Here is an 18676-nt window from a genome sequence, read left to right as displayed (position 1 = left end):
TACATCGTCGCCGCCGCAAACGTTGGCGGAACTCGTAGATTTGAACACGATTCCAGATGAAGGTATTTCCCTCGACAACAATTTGCAGATGGTTTAAAGGAAGATATGACCTATTATCCGGAAGAGGGACAAAATGTGCTGTACCGGCCGAAACCCGCGATGAACAAGGGCACCGCTTTTTTCAGTACTGGATATTTTAGAAAAGGAGTTATAGTAAATATTTTACTGTCTACAGCTGGCAAAGTTTATAAAGTGAAAGATAAAATTACCGGATACCTATTTGATTTAAATCGTCATCAAATAAAAATGATATTAACGATGAAGTAAATATTATTTGAAAATTCAAACTGTTCATTTTTATTTATCATTTTTGTTTTATAAAAAAAACTATCCCCTTATTTTTGTTTATAAGGGACTTACTAGTTGGTTTAATGAATGGGTTAAATAGGTAACATGCACAGATTAAAAAATGTTTATTTTACGGTGCACATCATTTCAATCTTGAAGTCTGTATTAAGGTATATGATTTCATCATTTACGAATTTGATTGGTTGCCAACACGATTTGGTTGACCATTATGAAATGTTTATTTCACCAATATTTATATACATGCTCCCGTCGTACATGTCCACTTGTTTAAGACAAGTCATTGGTCGTATATGTACTGCATTGTTTTCCATTTGCACAAAATTTGCCATAGATTTGAAAACAACAAAAAACCCGCCATAGATTAGGAAATTACAAAACTTGCCATAGATTAGGATTGTAAAACAATTTGCCATAGATTTGGGATGGCATGACGTCACATTTACCATAGATTAGGAATCTGCCATAGATTTGGAACCCACCATAGATTTGAGTCCTACATATATATATAAAAAAAGAGATGAGGTATGATTGCCAATGAGACAACTGTCCACCAAAGTTCAAATAAAGTGCATGTAAGCAATAATAGGCAACCGTACGGCCTTCAACAATGAGAAAGCCCCATATCGTATAGTCAACTATAAAAGGCCCCAACATGACAAATATGAAACAATTCAATTGAGAAAACTAACGGCCTAATTTATAATAAAAAAATTAACGAAAAACAAATATGACAGACATGAACCAACAACAACCACTGAACTACAGGCTCCTGACTTGGGACAGGCACATAAAGAATGTGGCATGGTTAAAATGTATTGAAGTGAATATAAAAGTAAGTGACCTGTAGTTATTAATCTAATTCAGATAAATTTGAAAGTGCTGTTTGTCAATATAAATTGATTGTATGGTATTGCCAATAAAATTATTTAATCTGAATTTTTGTACTAACAAGAAATGAAGATATGTTTTCAAAATTAGAAAGAGATTCATCCGAAGCAATGGATGGATGCCAATAAACCAGTGGCAAATAAAACAAAAGTCAGTATTATTTTGGTAAGTTTTTTAAATAGACAATTAGAGAATCATCATATTTTTTTTGCAGTGCCAAGGATGCATTAAAGCAGTTACTGGAACTACCAGATGATGAAGAAAATGACAAATTAACACAGAAGTGTCCTGTTTGTCTGAAACCATTTAGAGGAAGTTCATATCTCAAACTACATATGAAATCACATATAGGTAGGATAATGTTTTCATTGAATTGGAAATCAATTGTATTCCTTTAGTTATAGGCATAGAAAAGTAAAGTAGAAGTTTTATATTTAGCAACTATATTTTTACTCTTCTGTATCATGGGTCTAATACATTTATATCAAATAGTATTAAAATATTGTAAACTCACCAAAATATGAGAGACATATCCCTCAAAAATCCCTCAACAATACAATGTTGGAAACACTTATTAACAAATGAATCTTCAAAGATCATCAAAGTATTTTTATGATATTATAGAAATCAATTGGATTATTGGAAAGTGTGAAATGTGAAGAAAAAAAAATTGAAGGATACTAATTTAGGCATGTTTGCAATGTATTTATATTATATATTTATTTTTCAATTTACAGGTGAAAAAGCTCATAAATGTACTGTGTGTGATAAAAGTTTTATAACCAAAGACACTTTAAACAAACACATGAGTGTTCATAATACAGAAAGGCAGTATAAATGTGGTGAATGTGGTAAATTGTTCAAAAGGATCTCACATGTCAGGGAACATCTCAAAATACATTCTGTAGACAGACCTTTTCCTTGTTCAGTCTGCTCAAAGTCCTTCAAATCTGCTGTAAGTACTCTATAACTCTAGAAATGGTATAACTTTTCCAAGGGCTTATAACAAAGTCCTCTTACTCTATTAAAGATCTTATTAGTCCCCTACCGACGAAGTCGAAGGGGACTTAAGGTTTGTACTCCGTCCGTCTGTCAATCCATCAGTCTAGCAAATCAGTTTTCCACACTTTTTTCTTCATGCTTGAAGATATTGATTTGATATTTGGTGTATTGTTTTATCATGACAAGTTACAGATCAAATTCGAATTTTGTTCCGGTCTGATGATTTTGTGCAGAGTTATGGTCCTTTGACATAGAAAATTCACTAAAATAATCAGTTTTCCGCACTTTTTTTTGTCATTTTTGAAGATATTGATTTGATATTTGGTATATTGTTTTATCATGACAAGTTTCAGTTCAAATTTGAATTTTGTTCCGGTCTGATGATTTTATGCAGAATTATGGTCCTTGGACTTAGAAAATTCACTTAAGTAATCAGTTTTCAACACTTTTTTTCGTCATGCTTGAAGATATTGACTTGATATTTGTTATATAGTTTACACCATGACAAGTTATAGATCAAGTTAGAATTTTGTTCCAATACATGAATTTTTAACCGGTAGGGAACTATGTATTGCCATGCAATACTCACAGAATGCTTGTTTTTCTAATGTGTTAAAATCCAATTCAAAATGTGTGAACAGGTGCAAATTTTAGATATAGCAAATCAACTCTTAGATGCTTGATATTTGAAGTCATCTAAATGGAGCTGTGTATGCATGTAAAGCTTTGTAAATAAATGAAACTAATAATGATAGTTTTCCATTTAATACAGGGAATTCCTTTACACAACTGAAATAAATACAATTACAATTAAAAACCAATTGTTCTTTTGAAGGTCTTTCCACATCAATTTTCTAAATAATTTATAAGAAGCTACTTCTTGTTTACTCAAAGCTACTGTTGGCATGTAATCATAGGTTTATTCATACTGACTCAATAAATATATGGTTCTATATACTTTTGCCTGAAATGAGGGAGATAAGTGTCAACTCCCGGTTTAGAAAATGTCACTTCTAGTCTCATATGAAAGCTTTATTTACACTGATTCCAAAAATATATGGTTTATATATACTTTTGCCTGTAAAAAGGGAGATAATTTGCTACTTCCGGTTTAGAAAATGTCATTTTAGGTCTCATATGATAGCTTTATGCACACTGATTCCAAAAATATAAGTTTGTATATACTTATGCCTGTAATAAGGGAGATAATATGCTACTTCCAGTTTATAAAATGTCACTTCCAGTCTCAAATGATAGGTTTATGTATGCCCATTTGAAAAATATATGGTTTCTAGGTATTTTTCCATAAAATAAGTGCAAACATGACTACTTCCAGTTCACTCAAGGTCACTTCCGGTTGATATTTTTCAAGGTCACATGTCACTTAACATTTTCTAAAAGACCTTATTGCTTTATCATGTACCAATCTGAAGTAATAATCAATTAACCTTAAAATAAAACATTTCAGGGGCAATAACTCCTATAAGATGTCACTGGATTGTTTCAGACCAAATGTATCATATCTTCATCACAATAAAACAAACATTTTGCACTAGTTCTTTTATATATAAAAAAAAAGGGTGGTCTAAAAAAAGACAAAACAACAAGATTCAAGACCCCCTTTTTTTGAAACATATAGAAAATCTAGATCTAGTGTTCCTCGCTGAAACCCACTTGGGGTATGATTCTAATGTAACTAATATAGGTTTATTCCATTGTCATCTAATTTGTAGACCTGTAACTAAATATAACAACAGGCATTTTGGAAGACTTGCAATACTACGCAAGCCCTCACTAAAGCAACATGTGAAAATTCTAAAATCATCTATCCCAGATTTTCAGTGGGTTAAATTAGAAAAAAATTCTTTGGATTTGACAAAGATCTTTTTATATGTGTTGTGTATAACCCACCAGAAGGGTCATCATACTCTAAAGGACTTGACCATGATATTCTTACATGTTTAGAAAAGGATATTGCTTCCTACCAAAAACAGGGTAATATATTATTGTGTGGGGACTTTAATGCCAGAGTGGCTTCTGATACAGATTTTATCATAGATGACAGTAATAATCTTTCTCCATTATATCAGTCCTATTTCAGCAATAAACAAATTCTTGAAAGAAGGAGCAAAGATGATAAACTTGACTCAAGGGGCAGGGACCTGCTTGACTTGTGTATTAGTAACCAAATAAGGATTCTGAATGGTCAAGTTCTTGGTGACACCTTTGGTGGGCTAACATGTTATACACCTAATGGGGCTAGTACAGTTGATTATGTTTTAGTGTCGGAGAGTATCCTGAATCAAATTCTGTACATGAGGATATGTAATTTTATACACTATCAGACTGCCATTGTTTGTTGGAATGGTCATTGTCTGCTAAATATTGTTTAAAAACTGATTGTGATAGTGTTAAAACTCATGAAATATTACCAGGTTTCATATGGTCAGATGACTCACCAGCTCTTTTTCAAGATGCCCTTTTTACTGCAGAAATTCAGCAGCGACTTGACAAATTCCTTAAACTAGAGCCCATAGATTCCCAAAATGCAATTGATAACGCATCTCTAGAATTGACAGACATTATTATAACTGCTGCTAATATATCTCTTAAAAGGCGTAAAGCCCAAACGGGTAAGGGGGTTAAACACCAAAAGTAGTTTGATTGTAATCTTGCATATTTGCGAAAAAACCTATTTAGTTATGGGAAAATTTATTCTCGATTTCCCAGAGATCCTGCTGTTAAAGGTCACTATTATAAACTACAGCGCGTATATACTAAGGCACGGAAACAAGAATACAGGGAGTACAAGCAGTCATTGTTGAAGCAAATAGAAACACTGCATGAGGAAAACCCTAAGCAGTACTGGCAATTGATTGATGAACTGCAGGGCAAGGAAAAGGATGATAAGAGTGCATTGGTTGCACCATTTGATTGGTTGAATCATTTTAAAAATTTGACCGAACCAAAAGATGAGTTTAAAGAGCGACTGCAATTTTTAGAGGAAAAGCTAAACGTTCTTGAAAAAAGAAAGTGCTTTAATGAACTTGATAGTAGGATCTCTGAAACCGAAATATCTACTGCTTTGTCATCTTTAAAGGTTAATAAAGCAGCAGGGTTGGATAACATCTCTAATAGTATGCTAAAATATGGTCAAACCTCTTTGTTACCGTGTTTACTAAAAAAATTTAATAATTGCCTCTCTTATGGAAAATACCCAGAACCGTGGACTACTGGTTACATATTCCCAATTCATAAAGGGAATGATGCATCTGATCCTAATAATTATAGAGGAATAACTATTACTGATGCTTTGGGGAAGCTTTTTAATAAAATTCTTGACACCCATCTTTGCAAATTTTTAGATAAATATCAGATCATTAAAGATAGCCAAATTGGTTTCACAAAAAAAGCACGACCATCTGACCATATGTTCATACTTAAGACCATTATTGATAAGTACTGTCATACTAAAGAAGGTAGAGTGTTTGCCTGTTTTGTTGATTTCCAGAAGGCCTTTGACACCGTTATTCACCCAGGTGTAAAACTCAAGTTATTAAACATCGGGCTGGGTACAAATTTTTATAATATAATTAAGAGTATGTATGCTCAGAGTAAATCGTGTTTTCGATTAAAGAATAGAGTTACAGACCTTTTTCCAACTAAGGTGGGAGTGAAACAGGGAGATAATTTGAGTCCAAATTTGTTTAAAATTTTCATAAATGACCTCTCTGATTATCTTGAAAAGTCACCTGATCCAGTCTTGGTTAACTCAAAGCCAGTTCATTGTTTATTATATGCTGACGATATTGTCATTTTTTCTTCCTCGGAAAAGGGGCTTCAGTTAAAACTTGATCAATTAAGTAATTATTGTAAAGATTGGTGTATGAAAATTAATCTAAAAAAAACTAAGGTGATGGTATTTAACAAGGCAGGCAGGCATATATAACATAATTTTTATTTTAATGACATGTTGATAGATTGTGTTCAACATTGTAAATATTTAGGTATAACATTTAGTGCATCAGGATCTTTTTCCTTTGCTCAGAAGGAATTGTACAATAAGGCACTGAAAGCATACTACAAGCTACGAAAGGACTTCTTGTCACTGAATCCAAATATTAAAAACAGCCTCCACATATTTGATTATACAATTAAACCCATTCTTTTGTATAGTTCGGAAATTTGGGGCTTTTTTAATCCCTTCAAAAAAATTAAATTCTCAGACTTCTACAGTTGATCAAGCCTATCCTAAACTTCTTTCTGAAAGATTACATATGAAATTTTGTAAACTATTACTAGGTGTGGGGAAAAGAGCAACAAACTTTGCCACTCTTTCAGAACTTGGGAGATTTCCTTTACATTTTGATATCACCAAATCTATGATCAGATACTGGCACCGGCTTGGAAATTTGGGTTCATCCTTTCCATTACTAAAAGATGCATATTTAGAGTCAAAGCTATTATTTGAATCAAAAATTCCCTCTTGGTATGGATCTTTAAACTATTTGCAAAAAAAATTAATGGGGTTGACAGTCTAGCCTTTGCAAGCAACTTTAGATTCAAAATTTTATTTAAAAAGTTTTTTTACCAGCACTATGAAATACAGTGGAGAAAACAAATGCACAATTGTGCTGATTGGAAGCTTTGTAGCTATAGCACTTTTAAGACTCATTTTGGTCTTAAAAGATATCTTACTTTATTACAATCACCTGAGCAGAGGAGAAATTTCACTCGATTGCGTAATTCTTCTCACAGACTAAGAATTGAACAAGGTTGCTATCAGGGTACTCTCCGACAAGACAGAATATGTCTCAGGTGCACCTCAAATGAAATTGATGATGAAAAACATTTTTTATTTTCGTGTACATCATCTCAAGATAAGAGAAATTGTTTAAATTCCACTATTAACTCACTATGCCCAAATTTGACTCATTTGATTCCAAGCCAAAAACTGATATGGCTTCTTAATGTAGAGAATCTTGATATCTTGATATCTGTCTGTGAGTTATTTGATGAAGACAAAATATAACTTGAAAGATAAATATTTAAATCAGGCTTTCTGCACTAGGCACGATGTTGGCATGGTGGGGTACAGGACATATCGTATAAGTTCTATTACCTTTCTGTTTGTGATATTTCTTGATTAAACTGGTAATATTTTATCTTTTCGTAATATGTGCACTTTGGCATGTCAATTAGCATTGTTCCTTGGTGCCTCTTGCAGTTGTGTCACTTTAAATAGTACTGACTCCTCTGCACCAGGCACGAGGATGACATACCAGTTATGTGCAACTTCTTACAATATCTTACCATATCATTAATCATGTTAATGTCCCGATACACATTTTAATATGCACCCACCATGCCATATAGCACCGTCCCTTGGTGCCTACTGCAGTTAAGCTAGATATATTTAGCCTACTCACAGAATTCTTTTTTTTTTTGTAACTTTCTAGAGGTGTGCCTGAGACGAAGGTTTTATATATACTATATATATACAAATATGTGAAAACTGTTGTTTCTTATTTGTGTTTGTAACTATGTATACTGTGTTGTTTATTATATTTGTAAAAATAATATTATAATGATATTATATTATGCTCCTTGTGAGCCCATTTGATGGAAATAAAGCATCTTCTTCTTCTTCTTCTTCTTCTATATAACGTTAAAAATATCAGAGAAAATGCAAAAACAAGCAAAAGACAAAATTCAGAACATGACCTTGACCTTTGACATTGACCTCATTTTGTAAGTTAGGCCCAAGGACCTCAAATAAAAAGACTATAGGTTTATACGGCTTAAGGTTTATGAGTTACAAAAACAAAACGACAAATTTATTTGATAAAGGTAGATAACTCCTATAAAATTTCACCGGATCGCTTCGATCCAAATCAGCAAAAAATTCCTGAGGATGTAACGAACAAATATGAAAAAGAATTTTATCGTTTTCTTTTTTGGTTACAGAGGAGATACACTCAAAAGAAAAACAGTGTTTGGGGAGATAACTCTTACAATAAAAAAAGTCTTCGCCTTAATGAGATAAGTTTAAAAAGCGCAATAACTGTTCGATTTAATATTCAAAATATCTAAGCGACATCTTGCGAAACAACTTTAGCATTACACTGAAGAAAAAACAAATTATGAAAAAGTGTAAATTTTTACATTCATTGTTGTTTTTATTTGCAGAATGCTATGAGAGTACACATGAGAACCCATACCAGCATTTTACCATATGAATGTAAATTTTGTCATCGTAAATTTCGTGAAAAAGCTTCACTACTGCGACATGTTAGAATGCATACAGGAGAACGTCCATTTAAATGTAACAGATGTGGCAGAGCATTTGCTGAACATGGTACACTCAACAGGCATCTAAAGGCAAAAGGTAGGCAGGGCATTCACTCACATTACACATTCAACAATATCTAGAGGCCAAAAAAGAAGGCAAAGTATATGTAAAGCTAAAAGTAGACAAAACATTCACTTGCATGACACACTTAAGACATTGGAAGGTTAAAATTAGGTTAGACATCATTACAAGCATTTAAAGGTGAAAAGTAAGTGGGCATTTGCCAACATGATACACTTATCAATATAAATAAGAAGATGTAGTATGAGTGCCAATGAGACAGCTATCCATCCAAATCACAATGTGTAAAAAGTAAACAATTAAAGGTCAAAGTATGGCCTTCAACATGGAGCCTTGGCTCACACCGAACAGCAAGCATGTAAAGGTAGACTAACTTTGCATGTTAAATAAACATCAAAATATAGGCAGGGATTTCAATAACATGACTACTTTACAAACATCTAGACAAGGCATTTACTAACATGACACACTTAACAGGCATAGAAAAACAGGCGAGTATGAAAAGCATGACTTGCTAAACATGTTTCTGAAAGAAGGCAGTATATTACTAACATTGCATACTGAAAAGGCATAAAAGACGAGCAGGTCATCATTTAACATATTGAACTTAACTAAACATTACAATACAAGGAAATATTGAAACTGGTAAATTAAAAGGTAATTATTGGGAGGATTTATTATTAATGTAAATAATGCGACTGGGTGAGTATCGCAATAATAAAAACTCCCATTCCGAAATCTGATACATATATCTTATGCAGATTTTTCCGAAATCGCAATAATTAATCTCATAATTTTGTCCATTCCTAAAAAATCTCAATAATAAATGCACGCAATGATTTCTGATTTTACAGCACCTGAATTTGATAATTGAGTATATGTATATAATTGAATAATATTTAGCAGGTAAATTCAAAGCTTTTAACGAAATGTTGTAAAAACCATCTTTTTATGCCCCCACCGTAGCAGAGGGGGCATTAAGTTTTACCCTTGTCCGTCTGTATGTACGTCCCAAAATTGGTTTCCGTTCTCTAACTTTAGTTTGCCTCAACCAAATGTTATGAAACTTATACACAATGCTTATTACCACAAAACACAGATCAAATTTGAATTTTGGTGGCATCACTTTAACCGTTCTAGAGTTATACCCCTTTACAAATGGAAAAATTGCTAAATTTTTAGCTCACCGGGGCCCAAAGGGCCCCATGTGAGCTTATGCCATCACTTGGCGTCCGTCGTTGTCCGTCGTCGTAAACTATTTCAAAAATCTTCTCTTCTGAAACTACTTGGCCAAATACCTTCAAACTTTAACTAAATGTTCCTTAGGGTATCTAGTTTATAAATTGTATCCGAAGTTTTGATCCATCGACAAACATGGCCACCATGGCTAAAAATAGAACATAGGGGTCAAATGCAGTTTTTGGCTTATATCTCAAAAACTAAATCTTTTAGAGCAAATGTGACATGGGGTAAAATTGTTTAATTGGTCAAGATCTATCGGCCCTGAAATTATCAGACGAATCGAACAACCCATTGTTGGGTTGCTGCCACCCAATTGGTAGTTTTAACAAAATTTTGCAGTTTTTATTATTTTGAATATTATTATAGATATATATAAACTGTAAGCAGCAATAATGTTCAGCAAAGTAAGATCTACAAAAAAGTTGATATGACCATAATTGTCAAATGACCCCTTAAGGAGTTATTGCCCTTTAAAGACAATTTTACACAATTTGTTCATCAAGTTTGCTAACATTTAAAAATCTTCTCCTCTGAAACTACTGGGCCAATTACCTTCAAACTTTAACTAAATGTTCCTTAGGGTATCTTGTTTATAAATTGTATCCGAAGTTTGTATCCATCGACAAACATGGCCGCCATGGCTAAGAATAGAACATAGGGGTCAAATGCAGTTTTTGGCTTATATCTCAAAAACTAAATCTTTTAGAGCAAATGTGACATGGGGTCAAATTGTTTAATTGGTCAAGATCTATTGGCCCTGAAATTATCAGACGAATCGAACAACCCATTGTTGGGTTGCTGCCACCCAATTGGTAGTTTTAACAAAATTTTGCAGTTTTTTATCGAGCCTGTGACTTTTGTCGCAGAAAGCTCGACATAGGGATAGTGATCCGGCGGCGGCGTTAGCTAACTTCTTAAAAGCTTTATATTTTAGAAGCTAAAAGACCTGGATGCTTCATACTTTGTATATAGATGCCTTATGTTACGAAGATTTTGTCTGTCATATGTCCATTGTCCTTGACCTCATTTTCATGGTTCAGTGACTACTTGAAAAAAAAGTCAACTTTTTTTGTAATGTTAATTTCTTTCTTATTATGAGCAATAGGATAACTATATTTATTATGTGCGTACCTTGCAAGGTCCTCATGCCCGTCAGACAATTTTCATTTGACCTCGACCTCATTTCATGGATCGGTGAACAAGGTTAAGTTTTCGTGGTCAAGTCCATATCTCAGATACTATAAGTAGTAGGTCTACTATATTTGGTATATGGAATGATTGTAAGGTGTACATGTCCAACTGGTAGGTGTCATCTGACCTTGACCTCATTTTCATGGTTCAGCTGTCAAAGTTAAGTTTTTGAGTTTTGGTCTTTTTTTCTAATACTATATGCAATAGGTCAACTATATTTGGTGTATGGAAATATTTTATGATGTACATGTCAGTCTCTTAGGTTTTATTTGACCTTGACCTCATTTTCATGATTTATTTCTCAGTGTTAAGTTTTTGTGTTTTGGTCTGTTTTTCTTCAATTATAAGCAATAGATCAACTATACTTGTTGTATGGAAGGATTATAAGGTGTATATGTCTGTCTAGCAAGTATCACCTGACCTTGAACTCATTTTCATGGTTCATTGGTCAATGTTAAGTTTTCATGGTTAAGTTTGTTTCTTAGATACTATAAGCAATAGGTCAACTATATTTAATGCATAAATTGATTGTAAGCTAAGGTGTACATGTTTGTCTGGCAAGGTTCATCTGACTTTGACCTCATTTTCATGGTTCATTGGTCAATGTTAAGTTTTCTTGGTTAAAACTGTTTCTTAGAAACTATAAGCAATAGGTCAACTATGTTTGGATGATTGTAAGGTGTACATACCTGTCTGGCATGGTTCATTTGACCTTGACCTCTTTTTCATGGTTCATTGGTCAATGTTAAGTTTTCTTGGTTAAAACTGTTTCTTAGAAACTATAAGCAATAGGTCAACTATGTTTGGATGATTGTAAGGTGTACATGTATTTCTCGTTTGGTTTATCTGACCTTGACCTCATTTTCTTGGATCATGTTAAGTTTATGTGTTACTTGTAGTAAAGCTTTATATTTAGGACTATCAACATAAAATCAATGGTTAGTAAAGAAGGCAAGACATTTCAGCGTGTGCACTCTGGTTGTTATTATTTTGAATATTACTATAGATATATATAAACTGTAAGCAGCAATAATGTTTAGCAAAGTAAAATCTACCAAAATGTCAATATGACCAAAATTGTCAGTTGACCCCTTAAGGAGTTATTGCCCTTTAAAGACAATTTTACACAATTTGTTCATCAAGTTTGCTAACATTTAAAAAATCTTCTCCTCTGAAATACAGGTGAGCGATTCAGGCTCTTGAGAGCCTCTTGTTTGTGTTTCCATTCTCTAACTTCAGTTTGCCTCTACCAAATGTTATGAAACTTATACACAATGCTTATTACCACAAAACACAGATCAAGTTTGAATTTTGGTGGCGTCACTTTTACCGTTCTAGAGTTATGCCCCTTTACAAATGGAAAAATTGGTAAATTTTTTGTTTCTGTTCTCTAACTTCAGTTTGCCTCAACCAAATGTTATGAAGCTTATACACAATACTTATTACCATAAAACACAGATCAAGTTTTAATTTTGATGGCATCACTTTTACCGTTCTAGAGTTATGCCCCTTTACAAATGGAAAAATTGGTAAATTTTTTGTTTCCGTTCTCTAACTTCAGTTTGCCTCAACCAAATATTATGAAACTTATACACAATGCTTATAACCACAAAACACAGATCAAGTTTGAATTTTGGTGGCGTCACTTTTGCCGTTCTAGAGTTATGCCCCTCTACAAATGGAAAAAATTGCTGAATTTTTCGTTTCCATTCTCTTTCTTTAGTTTGCCTCAACCAAATGTTATGAAACTTATACACAATTTTTATTACCTCAAAACACAGATCAAGTTTGAATTTTGTTGGTGTCACTTTTGCTTTTCTAGAGTTATGCCCCTCGTTTCCATTCTCTTACTTTAGTTTGTCTCAACTAAATGTTATGAAACGTATACACAATGCTTATTACCACAAAACTCAGATCAAGTACAAATTTGGGTAGTGTCACTTTTACAGTTCTTGAGTTATATCCCTTTATAACATTATATGCAAGCGGGGGCATCATCTGTGTCCCATTGACACATTCCCCATTTATTTTTAGATATGTTGGACATGCAGTGGGTTGAAATTTAATTAATTCTCTAAAAGCTATGATCAGTTGTTAAATGTTTAAAAATGTCTGCTTATTTTTGAAGGTTTTCAACATGTTGTATTTTATTTCAGTTCCATGCACTGGCCATTCACTACCAATTCAACAGGACCAGACAGATTATAATGCTACAGTATTATCAGAGTTTTCATCGGTTGTTGCAGACACCCAGCAGTATATCATGTCTGATACTACTGAACAGCAGGTACAGTATTCCAAAGTTTTGATCTGTTTTGACAGACACATAGCATTATGTCTGACAGTACTTAGCAGGAGGTATATACAACTCCGTGACATATATATGCTGATATTGTTCTACGGAACCCCAAAACATAAGACAACAGTGTGTGCATGACAAAACTGTAAAGATCTATCACATTTTGAAGTCTTTGCACTCAACAACAGGCCCACCAGCCCAGGCTTATTAAACTGCTATCTAGCCTGTAAAAATCATCTCTATGGGCTTATGTTACTATCAGAGAAGTAGAGTATTAGTATTAGAGATTAGATGTATTATAAATATTACAAATTACTGTGGATTCATTTATTGTTGAGCCTGTGACATTTATGATGCGAAAGCGATACATAGCGATCTTCGATTTCGTCAGCAGCGTGAACATTGAGGTTAAGTCTATGGTTAAAAGATTTTTTAGACATCAATAACTTTGTCAAACCTTTATGGAATTTTATGAAATTTGGACAGAAGCTTGTTTATGGTGAAAAAACAGTGTGCAGAGAAAAATTTGGAAAATATAAAGCTGTATAAAGTATTTTACTGATAAATGGACTTAGTTTTTAAGTCAACATTACACTTTTACACTGACAGTAGCAATTGCAGGCCAGACACAGTGTTCCTCTTAACCCCTTACGATTTGTATACGACCACAAGACACATTTGGTTTCCAGACAATAACTTTAGTTTAAGTGAATGGATCTCTATGAAATTTTACCAGAAGGTTCAATACCACAAAGAGAAAGGTTGGGATTGATTTTGGGGGTTATGGTACCAACATTTTAGGAATTAGGGGCAAAAAACAAGCATTTTTGTAGTTTCCGGACAATAACTTGTGTGTGAGTGTATGGATCTCTCTGAAATTTTACCACAAGGTTCCATATCACAAAGGGAAGGCTGTGATTGAGTTTGGGGGTAATTGCCCGAAATGTTCAGGAATTAGGGGCAAAAAAGCAGTCAAAAACAAGCATTTTTCTGGTTTCCAGACAATAACTTGTGTTTAAATGTATGGATCTCTCTGAAATTGTAGTACAATGTTCCATACCACAAAGGGAAGGTGGGGATTGAGTTTGGGGGTAATTACTCCAAAGGGGGTTCAAAATGTTTGGGTTTTTTTTTTTTCAATTTTTTTGGGGGGTTCATACTTTTTTTCTAAAAAAATCTTTTTAGGGGGATTTTTTTTTTTCATAAATTTTTGAATTTTTTTCTTAATATTTTTCATTTTGACACTGATTATTTCTGATTTATATATAAAAGCAACAAATACTGATATGGCAGGAGATACACACCATTTGTATGTAAATTATTATATATAACAGATTAACTAAGTATTGTGCAACAGCACAGTATTGCACAATAGCAAGAAATCTTCAATTGCACAATATTGCACAATAGCAAGAAATCTTCAATAGCACAGTATTGCGCAATAGCAAGAAATCTTCAATAGCACAGTATTGTGCAATAGCACAGTATTGCGCAGTAGCAAGAAATCTTCAAATTGCACAGTATTGCACAATAGCAAGAAATCTTCAGTTGCACAGTATTGCACAATAGCACAGTATTGCGCAATAGCAAGAAATCTTCAAGTGAAAATAAATACTAATCTTTTAACCAATTTCAATGGGATTAATTTAAAGTCTTTAATTTTTGGGGGTTCTAACTTTGTATAACTATTTTGGATATTGGGCCCCATTTTTAAATTGGTCTACATTGAGGTCCAAAGGGTCCAAAATTAAACTTTGTTTGATTTCATCAAAAACTGAATTATTGTGGCTCTATGATATGCTGAATTTTATTGCGCATTTAGATTTTTTATTTTGGGCCCTGTTTTCAAATAAGTCCATATTAAGGTTTGAAGGGTCCAAAATTAAACTTTGTTTGATTTCAACTAAAATTGAATTTTTGGTGTTTTTTTATATGCTGAATCTAACCATGTAGTTAGATTATGAAAATGAGACCATATTAGGGAAATTAAATGTCCCATTTCAAATTTTTAAGATCTTTGACCACATTTATTTTGTGTCAGAAACCTATATTATTTCAAAAATTTGATCACAATCCAAATTCAGACAGTATAAAGCTTGAATATTGTGTCCAAACTTGCCCCAACTGTTCAGGGTTCGACATCTGCAGTTGTATCAGGCTGCGCTAGGCGAAGCATTTTATTATTTTGTGGATTGATGAAAAATTGTATTTTCGTTGATATTTGATTTCGTGGTTTTGCCACAGTCTGCATACAAGCCTAAAGAAAATTTGGTATCCCACAAATAATAATGAATCCTAAGTAGGTTGTATTACCTGACTAGAAACTTAAACATTATTACTTTTGTTTGCAGGTAGAAGATGCAACGGAATATGTTGTTGTTCAGACTGGTACTGATGACTTTCAGAATGTAGAGATTATTACAGAGGAGGAAGTTCTAGAGGGAGTTGAAGTCTCAAGAGATTACATTCTATTAAATGAAGATGGAGGAAATGTCAGAATTGTAGATTCTAAAACAGGAGAGACAATCGCAACAATGCCATCATCAGCGTTAACTGAATCTTCTTCCTCAGGGGAGATAATTGCCACTTTACCACCAAACTATACAGAAGTGGAAGAATCGGTCAGTGATGAACAAATTGCTCAGTCACTTATTCAGGCTATAGAAGAGGGAAATACCATTGTAGAAAATGTGCAAGTGACAGAAATGCAAATTGTAGAACGTGATGAGAATCAAGTTTCTGATTGATGATGACAATTCTAATTTGTATTAAAGTTCTTATGAAACATACTAGTAAAACAAATTGTTCTGAATTTATAGTGCATGTCAATGTCAGTAAAGTCTTAACTTAATTTTGATATGGGAGTATCAGAATGGAAAATACCAGTAGTTGAATATACACAATCAACTTTTTTCACAAAAGAATTACAATATTTTTTAACAAAAGAAAGAGATTTTTATTTACCATGCAGCAGGTTATTTTTGTGAGGTGTTAAATGTTTTGCTTGTTTAAGTGGGTAAACCAAAATCATAAAAATAAATTTTTCCATTGTATGTTACTTAATAATAGCTGAAGCATCTCAGTAACATTTTTAAAGTGTACAGTTAACCAGTCTATTACAGTACATTTAAGTTTTAACAACATAAGTGCCATAGGGCTGTTCTCCAATATATGTAAAATTAGGTCTTTTTTGAGTTTCTTTTACTTTTACTTTAATAAATTTAAAGTTTAAGTCTTACCCAGTTTAATAAGTGTTAAATTTGTTTTTTTGTCAAAATTGACAGTTAAAAAAACCAACTATTTATTATTACATAAAAGGTGATGTGATATTTGTATTAACTAATTACATATTGTAAGCATTTTTTTACACCTGTGACAAATTCCTGGTTACACTTTTGATCAGTTTTATCACATTCACAACATGAAAAATAAAGGCAATATTACTTAATGTCTATAAATTATATTATTAATTACATAAATAATATAATTGAATATTTACTATTTATTATGCATACTGATTTACACAATACATATATATTCAATATTTTTTTTTTAAATAAGAAAAGGCAACTTTTTATTTTGTATACAGAACTATGTCAAAGATTGACCAGTACTTGTAAGTGTTTTGTGTCAATCTATGTTACAACTTTTTGACGTGCATACATTTAATATTCTTCCAAAAATGCTACAGGAGCCTGTAATTCAGTGGTTGTGGTTTATTTCTGTGTATCATATTTGTTTTTCGTTCATTATTTCGTACATAAATAAGGCTGTTAGTTTTCTCATTTGAATGGTTTTACATTTGTCATAAAGGGGCCTTTTATAGCTGACTATGCGGTATGCTCATTGTTGAAGGCCATACAGTGACCTATAGTTGTTAATTTCTGTGTCATTTGGTCTCTTGTGGAGAGTTGTCTCATCGGCAATCATACCACATCTTCTTATTTTTATAATTATACAAATGATTATTTACCATTTTGAAATCAGCCAAAATAAAAATCCCATATTTGTTTAAATACTTCTTAATCCTTAGTGGCAAATATTCACACACATGGAAAAAAAACCTGCTGTATGGTAATATATGGTCTCTAGACAAAAACAAATTATTTCATCATTTTGAATATGAGTGTGTCAAAAGCTGCTATGGAATAATTATCTGGATTACATAATAATAGCCAATTGCATAGTCATTCTTTAGAAATATTGTAATGAGGCATTATAACTGTTTCACAATAGGCTGGTATGTTATATTTCAATTAAAGTCTGTCTAAGATTTTATTTATCCAGACAATATATGGGTTTGCCTTTTTTAATTGGAAAAGAATACTGTTTTGTAGTTTAGATGCTGTCTTGGTTGGACTATGCTAAAACAGGTATATTTTTTTATCGTCATGATATAGAATGTAGTAGCTAACTAGGTAAAAGTAACTAAAACGTTCATTAATTATAAACACTGTCACCACTGAATGGGATAGGAACTGCTTACTCTTCTGGAGAACATGAGTATTTCATCTGGTTTTTCATGTGGTTTGTGTTTGTCTTTCGTTTCCTGTGTGTGATGTTTTGTGCACTGTTGTATGTGTTTTTGTCTTTTTTGCCATGGTATTGTCGTTTTTTTTTATGATTTTGATTGCCCCCTTAGTATCTTCATCTCTCCTTTTTAACTCACCTGGCTTAAAAAACCAAGTGAGCTTTTAACATCACTTGACATCTGTCGTCGTCTTTTAACTTTTACAAAAATCTTCTCTGAAACTACTTAGCCAAATTTAACCAAACTTGGCCACAATCATCATTGGAGTATCTAGTTATAAAAAATGTGTCCAATGTCCCTGTCTGCCAACCAAGGCGGCCGACATGGCTAAAAATAGAACATAGGGGTAAAATACAAGTTTTTGAAAACAGTTATAAATAGAGAAAATCTGACGGCAAAATGTTCAGAATGTTGAGCTCTACCTATTGTTCATTACGTCAAAAATTGTCAGACAACTTCTTAGAGGAGTTTTTGCCCTTAAATGATGAATTTTACCATTTTTACCATTTTTGTCTATTATCTCAAAAATTATGATAGATAGACAGAAACTTTAAATAGCAAAAATGATCAGCAAAACAAGATCTACAAATAAGTCAGTATTGCAGAAATCTTCAGTCGACTCCGTATTAGAGTTATTGCCTTACAATGATGATTTTTGTCGAGCCTTCGACTTCTGTCGCAGAAAGCTAGACATAGGGATAGTGATCTGGGGGCGGCGGCAGGAATGGCGGTGTTAACTTACTACTTAAAAGCTTTATATTTTAGAAGGTGGAATACCAGA

The 18676-nt window shown here is 32.9% G+C and overlaps 1 protein-coding gene across 1 annotated transcript in view; it reads left to right on the top strand.

Moving 5' to 3' along the window:
- The window catches only part of LOC127709027 (transcription factor E4F1-like), a 29398-nt gene extending 12247 nt beyond the window's left edge, over positions 1–17151 (top strand). The window contains exons 11-15 of the mRNA XM_052214311.1: positions 1472–1608; positions 1995–2212; positions 8449–8647; positions 13222–13352; positions 15716–17151. Coding sequence (XP_052070271.1) covers positions 1472–1608; positions 1995–2212; positions 8449–8647; positions 13222–13352; positions 15716–16111 — 1081 coding nt within the window. The 3' untranslated portion in view covers positions 16112–17151. The remainder of the gene's footprint in view (positions 1–1471; positions 1609–1994; positions 2213–8448; positions 8648–13221; positions 13353–15715) is intronic.
- Positions 17152–18676: the final 1525 nt, after the last annotated feature.

Source organism: Mytilus californianus, unplaced genomic scaffold (genome assembly GCF_021869535.1).
Source record: "Mytilus californianus isolate M0D057914Y unplaced genomic scaffold, xbMytCali1.0.p SCAF_7, whole genome shotgun sequence".
In the NCBI taxonomy this organism is placed as follows: Eukaryota; Metazoa; Mollusca; class Bivalvia; order Mytilida; family Mytilidae; genus Mytilus; species Mytilus californianus.
The sequence above is the reverse complement of the archived record's forward strand: the minus strand, read 5'-3'. Positions and strand labels throughout refer to the sequence as shown.